Source organism: Cotesia typhae, unplaced genomic scaffold, assembly GCF_013202065.1.
Source record: "Cotesia typhae breed Kobodo isofemale line unplaced genomic scaffold, CoteBio_Ctyphae contig_4, whole genome shotgun sequence".
Lineage (NCBI taxonomy): Eukaryota > Metazoa > Arthropoda > Insecta > Hymenoptera > Braconidae > Cotesia > Cotesia typhae.
In genome coordinates, this window is record NW_027423748.1 from 2,209,241 (window position 1) to 2,229,005 (window position 19,765).

General features: G+C 33.6%; 2 protein-coding genes and 1 pseudogene across 16 annotated transcripts in view; 2 read left to right on the top strand and 1 right to left on the bottom strand.

The window, feature by feature from the left end:
• Positions 1–19,765, bottom strand: part of Mp (collagen XV/XVIII-type protein multiplexin) — a 622,917-nt gene that overhangs the window by 120,482 nt on the left and 482,670 nt on the right. For 14 of the 15 annotated variants that reach the window (XM_074243321.1, XM_074243325.1, XM_074243324.1 and 11 more), the window contains 3 exons: positions 10,456–10,547; positions 10,289–10,381; positions 10,098–10,214 (listed from right to left, as the gene is read on the bottom strand). In XM_074243321.1, the coding sequence (XP_074099422.1) occupies positions 10,098–10,214; positions 10,289–10,381; positions 10,456–10,547 (302 nt within the window). Of the gene's footprint in view, positions 1–2,241; positions 2,396–10,097; positions 10,215–10,288; positions 10,382–10,455; positions 10,548–19,765 lie in introns of all 15 variants that reach the window. The other variant, XR_012479230.1, reaches the window with a different exon arrangement.
• Positions 3,022–6,128, top strand: LOC141527325 (uncharacterized). Its single transcript, XM_074242746.1, has 3 exons — positions 3,022–3,491; positions 3,579–4,646; positions 5,915–6,128. Exons 2-3 carry the CDS (start codon positions 3,604–3,606, stop codon positions 6,126–6,128), a joined length of 1,257 nt encoding a protein of 418 aa, XP_074098847.1. The 5' UTR covers positions 3,022–3,491; positions 3,579–3,603.
• Positions 6,469–10,089, top strand: LOC141527719 (uncharacterized; annotated as a pseudogene).

Below are 19,765 nucleotides of genomic sequence, written 5' to 3' on the forward strand. Positions count from 1 at the left end.
ATAAAAATTATGAGAATGAAATTAATTATATCGGTAATACCAAATTGAGGTTAAAAATATCATTATCATTATTATTACTGAATGAATTATTGTTATTATTAAATTAATGTGTATTAGAGTATTAAATCCAAATCAACAACTTTTTTAATTCAAAAAAATGTTAAAATTTTTACTGTATATATACATAAAAATGTAAAATCCCTATTAATAAGATAGTTAATCGCTTTTTACCGCGAAGTTTACGCGGATCAGTCACGTTAAGTTTTTTAATGCTACTAGCTACTATGAGAGAAACAGAATTTTAATTTTTTTGTTAGGATTTGATTTTCAAAATTAACGAACAAATAACCTTTTATATGATAATAGCTTTACCTGCATTAATTAATTTATTTACATATTTCTAATTTTGCGCGGGAAAAGTTCAATTTTAAAATTAAGAGGCGAGCAAAAAATTACACTTAACAAAAAGATATGAAATCCGAACAAAAACAGTTTCACTGTAAAAAATTGCGCCAAGTCCACGTTCATAAAACTCATCTCAATAACATCTGCACTTTGCAAAAAAAATAAGACTCGTTACAATAATTTTCATTCTATACAAAAAAAAGTTAAATACAAAAAAATACCAAGAAACCGTCATAATGTTGAAAAAATTGAAAAAAATTTATTGAAAATTTAAAAATTAAGAAAAAAAATTTTTTATCGTACTTGGCGCGCGTCATTGAGTACCCCAAATTTTTTCAGGATACATGAACATCCTTTTAATGTTTCAACATTTATAAGTAAGTCAACCTATAAAATGCATAAATGTAATTAATGAAATATTATTTTATGATACGTTTAACAAAAGTTAGGTAAAATCAACATGGTGTTATGTCATGGCTTACAACGACAGTTTCTTTTTTTTAATGTCTTTTTTTTTAAAATACATTTTTTTTATTTTATGGTTTCTTCGAATTTTATTTCAAAGCATAAAATTCGAGAAACATTTAATGAGAAAAACATTAAGTGTCTCGTCCGGTCTCTCTAAAAACTTTTCCCGACGTTAGAAAAAAATCCTAAGTACACAAATAAATGGGAGTTTTATTGCCCTTAGTTTTCAATGGCATCACTGACAAAGTCTGGGAAAGTTTTTAGTTTGTTTTAAATAAGATAAACTTAGGAAAAAAATCCTAAGTAAAATATAAAGATCGAAAATAAAAAAAAAAAGATTAGATAATAAATAATTTTTAAAAATAAAAGTAGTTAAATAACAAATAACAAAATAACGAATAATAGTAGATAAAATAATGTAACGTAAATTAGAAATAACTTAAATAATTCTTTAAAGGAAAATAATAATAAAAAAAAAATGTTAAAGAAATAATAATTAAAATAATATAAAATTTTAGATAAAAATAGAAGATTAATAATTAATTATTAATAATGAAATAAACAATTAATTAATAAATAAATTAGTAATAGTTATAAATAAAATAAAAGATTTAGTTAAATAAAGAAACTATGTATTTGTGTGCATGTAAATGTGCTTGCACGTACACGGATACATAGAAATATATATAGTCTATAAGTTAGAGAGAGAGAGAGGGATAGCGTACCCTCAGGGCCCAATAGAGGAGAGTTCAAGCGAACATCTTCGGGAAACTCGGAAGAGAGGGTAGAAGCCGAGGAAAATAGGCCACTAATTGGTTACTGTTTTCCCCCAAATCTTAATTTTTATAATGCCCAACTTCGAGGCCCGGAGATCCTCGCATGAACTCGCTCTCTTCGTCCTCCAGAGTTTGTCAAGTGCGGATCGCCAATAAAAATTGTAAAATTCAGTGTTTTGTTCACTTGAATTTAAGGTATAACTTAAAATAGAATCAGTGTAAAAGAATTTAAGTGTAATTAAAGTAATTTCGAAGTAAATAAAACCAACGGTTCAATTCTGCGGTCGCAATTAGGCGGAAATTAAGGTTTGGAAAATTTTATTTACTAAAATTACCGGTAAAATTCTGTAACACGACTAAACAAATTTAAATAACGAACAACCAATTAATTTAGTTAAATTGATTGTATTTAAGGTAAAAACTAGATAATTTTGTATCATCAAATTTTGTTCTTTTTATATCTAAATAAATAGTTTAAATTTAAAATTTTTATTAAAATCATTTCGATAATATTATCTTTTACATCCCTTCTGAGTCCCGGTCTAGAGGCTTCTGCTTGGACCAAAAATAAATAAATTAATAATTTACGTACTTCATTGAGACGTAACAATGGCATACGTATTTTATTTGAAATTTTTATTGTCCGCCCATCGTTTATGATTTCCATAAAACGCCCTCTCCTGTTCGGTTATGCAATTTGCTTACAAGTGAATACGCCTGCATGCATTGACTCTGTCGTGGAATCACTGCGAAAATTGAGTTGATTAAAAAATTTTTAATCATTATCATAAAAAAACATTCTACCTTCAAGCTACCTCATTTTGCTACCACCTATATGGAGCATTCCTTTCTAGTCTCTGCGATTCGTCTGTGGGAAGAATTGCCTGATGAAATTATAAATTCGAGTAGCAATGAAGTATTCAAAAACAAAGTTTTTGACTATTTACTGAACTTAGACAATTAATATAGTGCAATTACACTTTTGGTGGCTGTCTTTATTTAATAATTAAATAGACTATTATATTGTGAAGTGTGGTAAATTATCTTCTTGAATATTAAAATTTTTATGAGTTGAATTTTTAGTTTAGAATTAGTTTAAAATTAGTTTGAAATTATGAATTAGATTAAATTTATAAAATAAGTATGAAATTGTTACATTATGTACTTGCTCTAATAACTCTTTGATTATGTAAAAATGTATATTTTACTATTGTACTTGAAATTTTGCCATCTGGCATCTGCCTTGACATAATAAAACGAAATCATTCAATCTCTCTCTCTCTCTCTCTCTCTCTCTCTCTCTCTCTCTCTCTCTCTCTCTCTCTCTCTCTCTGTAAGTACATAAACACGCTAATTTTTTGCTCTGTTTTTGCAACATTTTTCTGCTGTAAATTGCCTCCGGGCATTTTTTGTTTCAGAAATATTGCAAGCAACAAATTGCAATCTGCAGATTGACATATAAATTTTCCTTATGTGTTCGCTGTGGATTGAAAAAAATTAAATATAAATTATTCATCATTGAAGAGGTTAAGTTGACAGTGGTTTTAGTGTACAGTGGATTGTTAGCCAAATTAGCGTCAGTTGATGTCAACTCTCACTTGAAGTTTACCAGTTCTGAAAAATATCATCTATTTGATAACTACTCTGTTGATCTACAGTGTGTGCAACAAGGAGGTTTAAGTGACACTATTCATGACTGGCTAATTACCTAGTGATTTACCATTTACTTTACCTTCTATCAGTGATAACTTGTCAGTAAAGTTCTATCAAATTCTTTCTGACCATTTAATTGTTATGACTTGAGAATTTACAAAGCACCAATAGTGTGTGTACTGAGAAGGTGTAAGTTACACTATAAATAACTGGTTATCTATCTTGTTCTAACTAATAACTTGAAACTTGATATTAAATTGTCTGATCACCTTACAGTAATTTTACTTTCAATCTTCTGGTTATGCCATTGGTGCCTGACACATGTATTAAATGCAAGAGACCTGTTAAATCATCTGTTATTTGTAACACTTGTCAACAGCATTTTCATCCTGGTTGTGCACGAGATTATGTAAAAAACAGGCCGCTGACTGATTGTTGCAGAAAACAATTTAACTATCTCCTAGGAAATTTAGAAACAAAAACAAGACTTGCCTCGATAAAATCTACTAGCTCTAATACCTCTTCAGTTTCCAGTTTCAAATCTGCCAGCTCTTCTCCTCTTGATCATACATTTAAAGCTCGCGGATCTACCTCACTTGTTCGTTTATCAACAGCTCGTGTATCAACCTCATTGAAATCACCTGTCACACCAAATACACCGATATCGATTGGTCCAGACTCAGTGTTTCATTCACCTATCACACCTCCAACAATGGCCCAGCTACCTTCAAATTGGTCTGAAAAGTCGCTTGACGATAAGATGACAGCTATGATGGAACAGTTTTTATCATCCAACATGTTGGTAAATAAGAAACTTGAGGAACTTAGTACGCAAATCGCTGACCTCAAAGATTCGCAAGCTGCTACTGTGTCTGACCTTTCGGAAGTTAAGGAAAATATTAAAATAAATGCTGATTCAATTTCGAAATTAAACTTAGACATCAAAAAATTAAAAGAAGACAGTAAAACTAACATAAATATAATGCATAATAAACTAGCTGATCTGAGCAAACTAGTTACTCTTGAAAACAGTGTAGCTTCATCTACTTCATCTCTATTAGGAAGTACTACTGAGTTGGTAATCTCAGGTATTCCTGATTTAGTGGCTGATAAACTATCACCTTCTGAAATTGCGTCCGCTGTTTTAAATGCTCTAGAGTTACCACATTTGGTCAGCGATGTTTTGAGTGTTCGTAAATTTGTAAATAAAGATAGATCTAAACAACATAAGACTACCTATCATTCCTACATTATTGATTTGAAGTCTTCTCGAGTACGTGATTTCATTATAAGTTCGAAACGCAAGTCAAAAAATCTTTTGGCTAAAATTGTGTTTCGGACTATGTTGATCAAAATTCCACATTTGCTATATACGTCAATGAATTTTTATTACCAGAGACACATAAATTACTTTTACAAACTAAAGAAAAGGCTAAGTTAAAAAGATCAAGTATGTCTGGGTGACAAGTGGACAAATTTTTGCTAAAAGAGAAAATGGCTCTGAAATAATTAAAATTAAATGTGTTTCTGATCTCACTAAACTAGATTAACAGTCAACTGATTCAACTAATAGCTCAACTAAAACTGCCTGAAGAGATTGTAAACTCATCTAGTCTTGAAGTGTTCAAAAATAAAATTTTTGACCATTTGTTGAATTTGGATTATTAATTTTGTTATTGTAAAGTGATAAGTTCTCTGATAATTACTGTTAGATTCTAAGTGTTAAATTCTCCAACTTTGTTCTTTTATCAGCTGTTATTAATTGAATAATTTATTGAGTATGTTAGTTGAATCAGATAAAATAAATATAAATTTTTATATTAGATCTTTATTATAGTTTATGTACTTATATAATTTTTCTATTATTATTGTATTTGTAATTCATATTGTATTTAAAATTGCCATTTAGCTTGTGCCTTGGCATTAATAAACTATCAATCAATCTCTCTCTCTCTCTCTCTCTCTCTCTCTTTGTGTTCAAAACCAATATTGGCATACCCAAATTTCACTAAGGAATTCATTCTTACAGCAGATGCTTCCGGTATCGCCATCGGTGACATATTATCCCAAATTAAAAATAATCAAGAACGTCTTGTCGCATACACTAGTCGTGCTTTAAATAAAGCAGAGAAAAATTATTTTACAACTGAACAAGAATTACTAGCGATTGTGTGGTGTGTAAAACTTTTTCACCCGTATTTAGATAACATAAAATTTAAAATTGTTACCGACCATCGACCGTTGGTCTGGTTAATGACTCATAAGAATCCTCATTCAAGATTAATGAGGTGGAGAATAAGTTTAGAAGAATATGATTATGAAATTTCCTACAAAAAGGGTAAGCTCAATACTTATGCTTATGCATTATCGAGAAACCTTATTTTTGTATTTCAAAGAATGAATGCTGATACTTTGTTGGAGAAGAAGAAGGACTCGGAAGAGTGTTAATCAAACAAGAAAAGAAGAAAGAATATATTGGATCCAAGTTTAAGAAAAAGGGTACGTACTCGAGAGGACGACCCTACAAACAGTCACGAAGAACCAGTAATCCTAGTCGGTAAACGAAAACGGAATTCAATGGAAATTGATTCAGAACAATATAAAAAATAAAGAACATTAGAAACAGAATGCAGAAAAGGTAGTGAACAAAATAATCAACCTGAAGATCATCATCAAGAAGATCATCACCAAGAGAATCATCATCAGGAAGATGTTGGAGAAAAAGAAGAAAATGAGAAAGAACAAGAAATTATTAAACTATGGAAACAGTTATATCTGACAAATTCCGCGATGCCCGACGGTAGCGTTGATGTGTCATTTGTCTGAGATAATGGAGAATAAACAATGGAAGTTTATCATGAAGAAGATCATGAGGAATATCATATTATCGTCGAAGCAAATTCACATACGTTAAAAGATAAATTGGAAGAAATCATTAAGGAATTGATATACTTAGCCGTTGCTGAAGAATTCAATGAACTTCACATCGACCACAATGAGTGTGCTCGATTAACAGGATTTTCCAAGAAAGAAATTGAGTAAATTTGGAAAGAAGTATTTTGCCGAGGAAATACTACAATTTTTCTGCACGATAAAGAAAGAATAGTACCCAAGACAGAAGATATCGAGAAAATATTGAAAGAAAATCATGATAGTCTTCTTGAAGGTCATGTTAGAGTAAAGAAAAGATATTATAGAATTAGTGAGAATTACTTCTGGAAAACTTTAAGAAGAGACGTCGAAGTTTATGTAAAGAAATGTCAAATATGTCAAAAAAATAAAGTCAATAAGCATCCAACTAAAATGCCTATGATTATTACTGATACTCCGAGAAATTTCAATGATAAAATCGCCATGGATATTTGTGGACCATTGTCGTTAACGGAAAGACGTAATAAGTATGTTTTAACAATTCAAGATTGTTTAACCAAATATTTTGTGGGAATACCAATCGCAGATTGCACCGCTCCCACAGTTATACGTGAATTTTTAAAATATTACGTTGGTTACTTTAGAGTGCCAAGTAATATTCTGACCGATAAAGGAACCAATTTTATTAGCGAATGAATAAAGAATTTCCAGAAAATGCTAGGTATTAAACATATTACAACTACAAGCTTTCATCCAGAAAGTAATGAATGTCTGGAAGTACAGGATTTACTCCTTCAGAACTAGTTTTCGGAATGAATCCGAGGAATTCATCATGATTGAAGACTACTTACCTAACATACATGGAGTATTTGGGTGATTTACAAGCAAAAATCAATGAATTTGGACGAATTAACATTCCAGGAGTCAGAAATTTTAAAAAGTATTGATCAAGTTGAAGTATTGATCGTGTCAAAATAATTGTACAGAATCACACTTGATTCTGAGGCTAAGAAATCAATTAGAAAGTCTAAAACAAGATAAGTATAAATTATTCTCTGCTATAGAGATCCCTACGTTAATTAGAAATAGACGGGGTATATTTGATTTTGTTGGTAAAATTAGTAAAATACTTTTTGAGATTCTGAGTCAGGACGATGCAGATTATTATAATTCTGAAATTGATCCAGTCCATAAAGACAATAAAAGAATCGGAGAACTATTTAAGAATCAAACCTATATATTACAATTAACTATTCATAAAAATGAAAGTCTTTTTAGAGAAAATAACAAAAAATTGATAGAAATAAATTCTAATTTTCAAAATTTCGATAATAACATGAAAAAAATTGTTTTACAAAAAAATTTGTTGCAAAAAAATTCTTTAATAACTGAAATGTGTTTAGAAATTGAATTAGCTTTGACAGAATTTAGTAAAAATGTAAATATGTTCACTCAATCAATAATATTTGCAAAGACGGGTTAAATAAATCCGCAATTATTAACACCAGAATTACCTACGAGTTCTATAAAATTAATTCGAGACGAAAGAGGGTCAAATGAAATGCCAATTTCATGCCTTCTAACATGCTAAGCATGTCTTCTAACTGGCACGTTCATTTCTGTCTGGAAACGCCAAAGATTAGTTCAATTAGACAATGGAAAAAGACCGCCTGTAACACCGCCTTTATACAGTCCGCTCTGCATGCTAGACATCACCGGAAAACTGCTAGAAAAGCTAATCCAAAACAGGGTTCGGAAAGACATCGATCATGCCGGTGGCTTCGCGAAAAACCAGCTCGGATTTCAGAAAAGTCATTCGACAATTGGAGCAATCAAAAAGGTTGTAGATACTGTAACTAGGGCGTGGACTGATAATTTAGAGCTTCGCAAAGTCTGTATTCTTCTTACCCGAGATATGAGGAATCGTTTTAACAGCGCAACCTTAAACGCATTAGAACACTGATTCAAAGCAAGACAAAAAGAACTCGACTACCTTGACGATATAACGCTTCTTGTGGAAACTACGGAAAGCTTACAAAAATACGAGATAACAGCTGGCGTACCGTAGGGTTTAGTCATGGGCTCCGACTTATAGAACGCCGATTATGATGAGCTTCTGGAAATCTCATTGCCAAAACATGTTGAACTTATAGGTTTTGCTGACAACATTGCTGCCACAATAACAGCGGAGAGTGTCGAGGAGGTTGAACTAGTGATTCCGAAAACCATCCACATCGTAAAGACCTGGCTCAGAAAACATCACCTTGATCTGGCGCAACATAAAACCGAGATGGTTGTGCTGACGCGACAAAAATAGTTCCTAATTCCTTTTACTGGTTATAGCAGAGGCTCTACCCATCGACTTACTAGCTTTCGCGAGGGCAAAACTGTACGACACTAAAATAAACGGCGACAACTCTCAAAAGACAAAAGTAAAGCTTAAAAATGGAAACGCTACAGGAGCGGCAAAATTGATGGACATCGGGCGAGACGGACAGATGAACGGAGCACCTGATTTCAGACATCAGCGTCTGGCTCTCTCGGAAGCACGGGGACACGGACTTCTTCCTCACCCAGCTATTGATGGGGCACGGACAGTTTAACGCCTATCTCTTCAAGATGGCGCTACACCACAGGCCGACATGCAAATACTGCTCGAACAGAATCGACGACGCCGAAAACACTTTCTTCGAGTGTGTACGGTGAAAAGACTACAGAAGCAACACCGAAGATACTCTTGACACCACGCTCTCCCCGGAAAGGTTGGTAACCTGCATACTCAAAAAGAAGAAAACTGGTCAGCTGTCGCAGCTTACGCGCAGCGTCTTCTAAAAGAAAAAACAGCAGAAAGGGACCAGTAAACAGAAGTAGGCGTCGTGAAACGCAACATGGACTTAATTGAAGTAATACTCACTCAGTTCTGATTCAGTCATCTCCGTACCATCCACGGGGGCAGAGAGAGGATTTTTTTTTTAGTGAGTAAGAATACCACACTACCGACCATTATCCTTCAATAACAAGATACCAAGTATCCTGTTACGTGAATGTGGAAGGCTTCACGTAATAATAACTGTAACTCCTGTTCTTTCCCGCTTTACAACATTATTTAATTTGTAAAATTAAAATTACTCAATACTAAACTACTAGCTCGGTAGTAGTTCGATAGCTAAATTGACAACTAGTCAATGACAAAATTAAAAAATTTTTCTTAATTTTTTTTAATTATTACAACTCATAATTAAATTTTAATTATCTTAATGCTTCCTAATAACAAATCTTAAAATAAAATTCAATGACTCACTTGCCCTTATTGTTTCCGTATATACTAGTATAAATAGAAACTTTGGGACTCAGGTCAGAAAAAAATGAACATCGGCTCTTTTGTGATGCTACCCAATAATTCTGTCTTTGTATTATGTATTTTACATCCCGGTTATCTACGTTAGGAATTATTTTTCATCTCACTTGGGTCTAAATACAAAATTTCTTTATATTCTATATTATATATTCTTCTCCTTCTTTTTTATTATACTAGTATGGTGAGTTATAAACTAAAAGTTAAAGTAAAACTAATTATTTCTTAGATACTAACTACAAAAATTTTGTAAATAACTTGGAGTAAGTTGCGATTGACGTATGTCACAGTGCTTGTTTATAAATTGTGTTGCCAATTGACAGTTAATATTTATAAAAAATTGTATATCACATCTTAATTCATAGATTAACAGAAAGTTATATTTTATACTGGAAAAATTATGACAGTATATTATTAGCAAAATCAATGTGTATTATAAAATATTAGTCTATCTGATGTTAATATCCACATTAACGTTCGATTGTTAAAAATACAATATCAGAATTTTTATAGGGTCAATCAATGCACTCTAGAAAGCTTAGTTTTAATGAATAAAAAATAATACTGACCCCACTGCCATCCGTTCTTATTGGCAATTGGTTGATAAGATTTGATGCTTCAAATGGCGGATTGTACAACGCTGGCGTCACAGTAGCTTGAGTCGACGTTGATAAAAGCGTCCCAAGCTGATAGACATACTGTTGTTAATATCGAATGAAAAATTTTTAAATGTCTTTGTGTGTTTATTTGATAATCTTACTGCAATATACTGCCATCCATTATTAACGCGAACTAGTAACGCTTCCTCGTCAATAATATAAGCTAATGTGCCGACTGGACTTATTGTTGACATCTAAAAAATAACCAAAACATCAATGAGACTTGTAAAACCCTCAATTGACTGATCTCATTCCCCATCACCAATACCTTGATCATTGCGTCTGTATTTTGAAATGTTACAGCACCAGGAACAATTTTTGTCGTGCTTTCATAAATATTCCTTATTGCTCCAATGCGACCTAAAGGTTTAAACAAACACACTTAAATTCTCATGAAATTATTGTTAAACGTAGTTATGGATATTAACAATAGATACACTATCTTTATCATTTATATCATTATTTAAATAAAATAGTTATTGTATCGATGAATTGTTAGATATAAACTGCACATGAAACAATGTTTGCCTCGTTTTTTCGATTTTAACCAATTCACATAAAAAGCAATATTTTATTGCAGTAAACAATTCGACTCAGTTATTAATACATAAGCTTTAGAATAATTGATAAGTAACTAAGAGCTACGCGAGTAAAAATTAAAAAAATAAATTTACTTGCCGAAACCTTCGAAGGTTACGGAGACTAAAATTATACTGGATCAAGAAATTAATGGCAAAAACAAATGTTTAGAAAAGTAGTAAACTACCTATTGGAATATTGGACTGAAACTACTCTCTATAACTTGGATCCATGTGCTGGTAATAGGTAAGTAGTGACATTAATGAACTACTCACAATCGCACTGAATAAAAATTAGAAAAACGGTTGACCCTAAAAAAAGGTCATCTCTGCAACTTCCCACTAACTTCATACCTAAGCGTACAACATATCAGTTATTTTGTTTTTTAGCTCTCTAAGCTCGAAAATATAGTTTTTCTGTTATTTTGAGCTCTCCAAGCTCAAATAGACAGCTGTTGAGCTCAAAAGTTTGATGCTTTTGAGCTCAAAAGTTTGATGGAAGTTTCATAGAACACTAGTTTTTGATTTTCAAACCGCAATAACTTTTGAATGAATCAACCGATTTTTTTGCAGTTTACGACATTAAACGCAATTTTTTGAGCTTTTTAAATAATCTTGAACCGAAAACTATTATAACGGGTTTTTCGACCTCGTGCGTTAGCGAGGCCGAAGTCCGAGATAAATAAATTTGGCCTACCTGCTTTATTATTGTTGGGCGCCAGGAGCTAGGCTCCACTCACGTCGTGTCCGGCTTACTCGGACCGAGACTCTTCGTCGGGATGGCGGGTAAAAGGTGCAACCTAAATTAAATGAAAGAGGAACTAGGAACGATCGTCCGGGTACTAATAATTCGCCGAAATCTTATTATTAATTCTAATTTATTGACAAATAAAATAAATGGTCGCCGGAATAACAAAATCACAATAATCAATGGATCAAATTTCGCACGCCGCAATTAATTCAATTATTAATAAATTACTTCATTGAAGAACAAGCCGCAAGAATTTAATTAACAATAATAAAATGTCCAAAGAACCTCAATATCAAAATCACAATTCATCCATTAACAATAAAATTCCCAAAAATAAACCAAAATCGTATGCCGCGATTAATTTAATAGATCGTAATTAAATTTCTGCAAGAACTAAAATCAACGTCGCATTTAATTTCAATCATAATTAAATAAATCCAAAAAAAAAATAACCGTCGCAAACTTTAACTCACAGTAATTATTTGAGTTATACAATTAATTGTCGCACAATGGTTTACTTACCAGTAATTATTTAAATTGACTATAAGTCTCGTCGCAAATACTTTAATTGTTAATTATTAATTAAGTCAACAAATTAATCGTTGCTAAATTGTGCATTTAGTAATATGTAATTAACCAACAGTTTTATTTTATCGCAAGAACAAAATAAATCTAATTGACAATAATTAATTAAATTAGGCAAATTAATCGTCGCCCAATTATTAGTTAATAATCTATATAAATATATAAATTAAATAACAATTCTTCAGTAATAATAATTCAGTAAATCCAACACATTATTTGTTACAAAATTGTTTAATTACGAATACTTAATTAAATTGGATAAATTAATCGTCGCAAAAATGTTAATCAATATTAATTAATTAAATTAAACAAATAAAGTATCCTTGATACCTCAGACACCGTCACAATAAATGTAGTTACCCAAGATACGCATGAAAATATTTCCAACAAATTTAGCGTCAAATTTTTCTAATTAATTAAATTGATTTTGTCAACACAAAATTCTCAACCGGCGCATTACCCGCACGACCGAAGCTCAATAATCGGGATTATGACAGTCACACATAAGAATGTGAATAATCACTACAACAATTAGTATTGGTACCAGAAATACCTCGTGGGATAATCTCCAGAATAAATGCACCAAAACAAAATTAAAATAAAAAAATTGACAACAAAAAAAATTAAGTCATTCGTACTCTTCGTCCGAGTAGGTGAATCCCACGAGATTTTTCAGAGACGAGACCACTTACCCTGGTAGAAGGCGTCGTTCTGGCTATCGTCCTGGCTGGGTCGCACGGCTGCGTCGTCCTCGGCTTCCACGTCGAATTGACCTCCGAGTCACAACACGGTGTGATGTGCAAGAAAAAAGAAATTTCCAACAATGGAAATTGCGCCGGTCACAATAGTTGACACATCAACTCTCACGTCGTAGGTTATTGCTCAAAATTATCGATAATCCGTCGCAAGGATACTTAATTATTATTCACGTCGTCGTAATAATTACTTTCAATCAATAAGTAACAAAAAAAAGCAAGTGTACAGCAACTGACAAAACCATCCAAGAAAAATCGCAGTGGAAAAACAACCTCAAAAAATCAGCGTCCGTTTATTGTCGCGGGAACACGTGGAAGAAGGAAACATGGCTTGGTTGTTGCCCGCCTGGCTGCACTCCCCTCTCTCTGGGCCCTTAATTCTCTTGACGCTCCAGAGATGGCTCTGCCTGTCCAATTTTCCAATATCGACTTATTTGATATATTGGCTGGAGCATTGGCTCGCTCAACAGCCAGCTCGACAACTCCGCGCCTGCGCCACTCGTTCAGCCCCGTAGACTGACCAGTCCGTCGTTTGATCCTCGGGTCAGCTTTCCGTCTTCGGTGATTCTTGGGGTTATCCCACGTCGATGATGCTCGTCGATGATCCTCTTCTCGGGTAAAATGGCCGTCGTCTATCGTACCGAACAATACCTCTTATCTTAAAACTAACTTATTATCTAACTTAAATGATTAACCGCAATTTAAATTTATTTCGCGCGCAGTTGAGCTTCGATCGGTTTTACCCGCGCGAGGGAGACTCGGTCGCGGCGAATCCAACCAATGACTTTCCTCACAACTGGAAAATTTTTTATTTAAAATAAAATTAAAGTTAAATAAGGAAACAACTGATTAACAGGTGACGCTAAAAGCGGCCTGTTACACTATTTAAACTTGAATTTTTATAGAAATTTTGAAAAAAACCTTTTTTTCAATTTTTTTCGACGACGATATCTTACGAACAAGTCAACCGATTTTGACCGGACCAGTAGCGATCGGTGTGGTTTTATGATGTTAAGAGCTAATTAGTTTTTGGAATCGATCAGTAAAGCCTTTCAAAAGTTATTCCGAAAATCCAACACTGGAAAACCATTTTTTTGTAGTTTTTTGGAGATTTTTCAAAATCCGTTGGTTCTAATTACTCCAAATTGCATTCAAAATCTAAGTTATTCACACACACACACACACACACACACACACACACACACACACACACACTCGCGCGCGCGCGCACGCACACGCACGCACCATCGTAAAAATAGTCAGGGAAGCTTTCTAGGGCTTAATTGGGGTAAAACCAATAATTTCCCGATTTTTCGAAAATCATTGATTTCCTTAGGGGGAAGTTAAAAAAATCAATTTAACTGACTTTAAAAGTTTTAAAGTTAGTACCTTCTAAGAAGCAAGGACTGAAATCTCGTGTTTATTTGAAGGTTATTGTTGATAATTTGTTACTTATCATTATTAACTAGAAAATAATGGACGAATTTTTTAAACATATTGTTGGCGAGGTTAATATACTTAATTAGAAATGTCTTATTTTATTTATTACGCACTCTAAACATAAGAATAGAAATGATTTTTGCCCTTCAGGCGGAAAGTGGCAACTTTCGTTCCGCTGCGCTAAACAAAGTTGCCGCTTTCTGCCTTCGTCGGACAAAAAAATGGAGTATAGCCCTTGGAAAGCAAAAAAGAAAACCCCAGATCACATGTTTGTTGATCTTGGCTTCGCCTCAGCCAACAATTACATGTGATCTGCGATCTTTCTTCTTTTCCTTCTCAAGGGGTGTAATATACTATTTTTGCTCGACGGACAGAAACCGTCAGCTTTCGGCTCACTGCTCTAAGCGATGTTGCCACTTTCTGCCTTCGTCGAGCAAAAAAAAACTAGCATACACTCCTCGGGAAGTAAAGTAAGAACTCCTCAGATCACATGTAATTGTTGGCCGAGGCGAAGCTGAGAGACATTTCTTATTTTACTTCCCTAGGTGTGTAATACACTATTTTGTATTCATCAATATCATGCGCAGTAATTTTTGTAAATTAAGGACTATGTGTTTTTATATTGTAAAATTTTAAGGTGCCTGATGATATAAGAATAGAACTGATTAAACGTCGCATGTTAAAATAAATGAAATAGAAAACATAACATCATTTTGGTCTATAACATCCTAATTCAAATTAGTTATAGAATAATTTAGAGAAAAACCTGCTACCACGAAGTGATCGGACTACGATGACAACTGCCTTCTGACGGGATGTCCAGAAGAATTCGGTAGTCAACATTTTGTAATATCGAAACCAGTGAAGGCGCGATATTTTGCAAGAAAGCGCTAGAATATGAGAATGAGTTTCCGACGACGAGTTGACATTTTCCTCGTCTAAGTCGGAAAGCTCGATCGGTGAAGAGAAAGAGCCAGAAAAATACGACCAAAACATCTAAATGATTGATTTAGAGAAGCTAAACTCTCAGAAGAAGCAGCTGAAATATTGGCTTCGAAAGTAGAAAGGGAAAATCTTTTGACAAAAAGTACTAAAGTTTTATTTTAACGGAATAAAGAGGAAGCTTTCCGTAAATTTTTTAAAGAAGAGGAAAATTTGCTTCATTACACTGATGTAAAAGGAATTGTGGATGAATTAAAGGTTTTACGACATAGAATCCATGGTCATCATCATCATTATTATCATTAACAACAACAACAACAACAACAACAACAGCAACATATAAAACCGGTATAAGCCCTCCATCCTTTCCCCGAGGATTAAGCCAAAGTATAACTGAGCATATTGTCAACATAGTATTAATAATTCACAATAATGTTGAAGCGCTTATCTTCACAACGGCAACTACAAATATAAATACATTTTTTAAAGATCAATTACAACATACTCATGTACAAGTACGCCACATTACATTTATATATAACGTCATTAATTTTCCAACGAACCTCACTGGGGCTTCGTCCCTGGACCCCGTTTAATTTTTTTCCCGTCTTCACGGATGTAACATCGAAAATACGATGGCACGAAGATATTATGGCATGGATATAACACCAAGGATTTTAAGTCACACGGATATATTGTTGCGGATATAGTGTCGCGGATATAATGGCCTCGGATTGTACGTCATGTTACCGAATTAAAGCCAAATTTATATAAACCTAAAGATTGGTGGTTGTTTATTGACTCGTTTTAACGCAGTCTTAAGGTAGTTTTTCTTCACAACACTGAAACGTTTGTTTCTTTACCTTTAGCTCACTCAACTGTACTTGAAGAAGAGTTAATAAATCTAGAAATTATCCTGAACAAATTAAGTTTCAAGAATATAAATGGCAAGTATATGGTGATTTGAAGATTTTGTTTATGATCCTTGGACAACAATCTTCATTCACGAAGTATCCATGTTATTTGTGTATGTTTGAGAGTAGAGATAGCAAAAATCACTACGTTAAAAAAGTTTGGCCTTCGAAATCTGCATTTAAGGTTGGATCACATAATAATAAGAAAACCGCTTGTTGAGCCAGCCAAAGTTCTGATTCCTCCTCTTCATATTAAACTTGAGTTACTAAAAAGCTTGTGAAAGCTCTTGATAAAGATTGAGAGTGCTATACATACCTGCGTCAAGTGTTTAAGCACAAATCAAATGCGAAATTCAAAGATAAAACATTTGTTTCAGTTATGGATGAAAAGAAGAGGCATCATGGCTAAGCTTCGAGGAAGTGTGTACCACATTTTTAGGTTACACCGAGGATGCTGATTACGAAAATATTGTGTCCAATATGATCGCAAACTTTCAGCGTTCAGGTTGCCTAATGAATTTGAAATTTCACTTTTTTGATTCGCATCTCAACCACTTTCCGGAGAACAACGGAGATATTAGCGAAGAGCAAGGTGAGGGATTTTATCAAGATCTTGGAGAATTCGAACGGTAATTTTAGGGGCAGTGTGGAGTAAATATGTTCAGATACTACTGGATGCTATAAAGAGAAACGCAACAGAGAGCAAAACAACGGAGCAGAAATCAGTTTCACAGGTCATCTGAAGAGAGAAGGGCCGAAAAAAGATAAAAATAAAAGATAAAAAGATAATAAGATTATAATTATAATGTAGAAAAAATGATTAGATCGTAAATTTTATCAGGTTTTTTTTACTTTTCTCCGTTTTTTGCAGTTTGACCCTCAATTTTGACTTCAGATTCGTACTCAAGGGTAAACAGTACGTTAAAATATCTTTGTCAAACACCCAGTACAGACAACTTTTTTTGTGGGCCTGTTATATTTAGGTATCTTTTCATTGAGTTCATAATTTGTCAATACAGAGTTAATCATTTTGTTTATCGAATCGAGCAATTCTATCCATGTTTCTTAAAATTAACATTATAGACCATTTTTTGGGATTTTATTGGAAACAAAATCTAGTTTTCTGCTACAATATTTGTAAGTCTTTTAATTCATGTGAAAAATATTATTATTGAAACAATGTTAATTAAAAAGATTATGTCACTAGGTTGAATCATAAATAATTAACTATCCTATAAGAAACATAAATATTAAATGAATAATTCGAATATTTTATAATCATCAATTGTAAACTATTGATATTCCTCAACTCAAAAATTAGTTGATTCAGAAAAAACTTAAATAATATTGAATTAAATTCATTTGATAATTAATGATTTTATATTTATATGGCATATCTAAATTTTAACTATAATAGAACCTTCTTGATTGTTTTTAATATTTTTTTAATGTGTGGGTGTATATGTATGTACGTATGTGTATATGTATGTGTATGTGTATGCGTGTATGTTTTTTTTTGGAACGAAGTTCCTTACGGCAAAAAAGCGTATAATTGAAGACATACGTCCTTTTTACCTTTCAAATACTTTTTTAAAATTTAAGTGTAGAATGTGTCTACTACTTAATGGGGAATAAAAAAATAATATGCGCCCTTTTACCTTTGCAAAGGTAAAAGGGCGCATAAATTGTTATAAGCCCTTTTACCTTTAGGCACGCGAGACACTCATGAATTCATGAACTCATGAATCCATAAATACATATTTCTATGTAATTTTATGTTGTCAAACAAAAATAAAGAGACATATTTTATTATTTTAGTTGATAATTGAAATTACGATTTTTTTTTATTTTAAGTAATTTATTATTTCCTAAAATACTGAATTTCCTGAATACTTTCCTGTACTTAAATAAAAACCAATCAGCAAAATTTAAGAGAAAAAAATCAAGAAAACCTACATGAAATTGAGCACAATTTTTTTTATGCAAATTGTGTCGATTCTACATTAGCCGAAGGAACTTCATTCCTACCTGGTGTCCCATCTTTTTGGTCCACCACATCGTTTTTTTTTTTTTTTTTTTTTTATATAGAATAGCGAAAAAAATCTTCCAAAGATCCCGCTATCATTGAAGGATGATGGTCGGTAGTGTGGGATTCTTATCCACTAAAAAAGACTCCTCTCCCCTTCCTCATAAATGTTATAAGGAAGGCTGGATCGGAACCGAGTTAGCATTACTTCAATGCAGTCCGTGTTGCGTTTTACGACACCTACTCCTAGTTACTAGTCCCTTCCTGTGAGTTTTCGTTCTAAAAAGGCACTAAGTAGGCTGCGACAGCTGACCAGTTTTCTTCTTTTTGAGCATGCAAGTTACCAAGCTCTCCGGGGAGAGCGTGGTGTCAAGAGTATCTTTGGTGTTGCTTCTCTAGTTCTTTCACAGTAAGCACTGGATGAAAGTGTGTTCGGCGTCGTCAATTCTGTTCAGGCAGTATTTGCACGTCGGCTTGTGGTGCAGTCCCATCTTGAAGAGATAGCCGTTAAACTGTCCGTGTCCCTTCAATAGCTGGGTGAGGAAGAAGTCCGTGTCCCCGTGCTTCGGAGAAAGCCAGACGCTGATGTCTGGAATCAGGTGCTCCGTCCATCTGCCTATTTCCCCGGTTGTCCGTCGATTCTGCCACTCATGTAACGTTTTCGCCTTTATCTTCGCTCTTGCCTCCTTAGAGTTGTCACTATTTATTTAGGCGTCGTAGATTTTCACCCTCATAAATGCTAGTAATTTGATTGGCGTGGCTCCTGCTACGACCAATACAGTTGCTTCTGAAACCATGCACAGGTGACTATGAGCGCTCCTTGTCGTTGTACTCCCGCGATCTCGCGCCGGTAAATCTTTTGTTTAAGGATATTAGCCCATATCTTTGCTCCGTAGAGTAATATCGAGTAGACTACTTCTAGAAGCACTCTCCGTTTTCTTGTTCGTGGTCCCACTGTATAGGTCATGATTCTCGACAGGTTGGATACTGTTTTGTTAGATTTTGCGCATGCGTTTTTGAGGTGTTCTCGGAAAAAAAGCTTCATATCGATCACTACTTCTAAATAACGCAGTGTCCGTTGGTCAGATCGATAATCAAAGCAAACGAGGTAGTAAAAAAGCAGCTAGGTCGTCTATTAGATCAAGTATCTAGAATTTTTAAGTGCTGATTGAGTAGTTTAAGAGTTGTCCCTCTGACCAGGGCAGCCTCTTCCGAATCTCCAGACACACAGCGATATTACTGCTATCAACATCGAGAAAACCTGTTTATGATCTTACGCTTCTAGCTATTGGTGCAAAAGAGGATGTGTCGCAGCGAGACCTTTTGGCCGACCTTTGGATCTAAGGTGGACAGCATTCGGCATAGGCAATCTGCATGAAAGCTGACATAGTCAAAGCAGCTAGAGTTTGATTTGATCTACTGGGTGAAACGGTTGATAAAAATATCAGGAAAGAGGCGCAAAGTGGTGCTAGGCTTGCTCAAGTTGTTCATTACAAGTGGTAAGGTCGCAGGAACTTCAAGAGCTTCAAGTGGACATGCTGAAGTGTTGAGTGTTTTCTTTCTCTTAATAATTTATTTTAAAATTTC

Coding starts and splice junctions, on each gene's coding strand:
- LOC141527325 (XM_074242746.1), top strand. CDS start 3,604: ATGCCATTGGTGCCTGACACATGTATTAAATGCAAGAGACCTGTTAAA. Junction 4,647..5,914: donor AAAATTGTGTTTCGGACTAT/GTTGATCAAAAT, acceptor TAAAAAATAAAG/AACATTAGAAACAGAATGCA.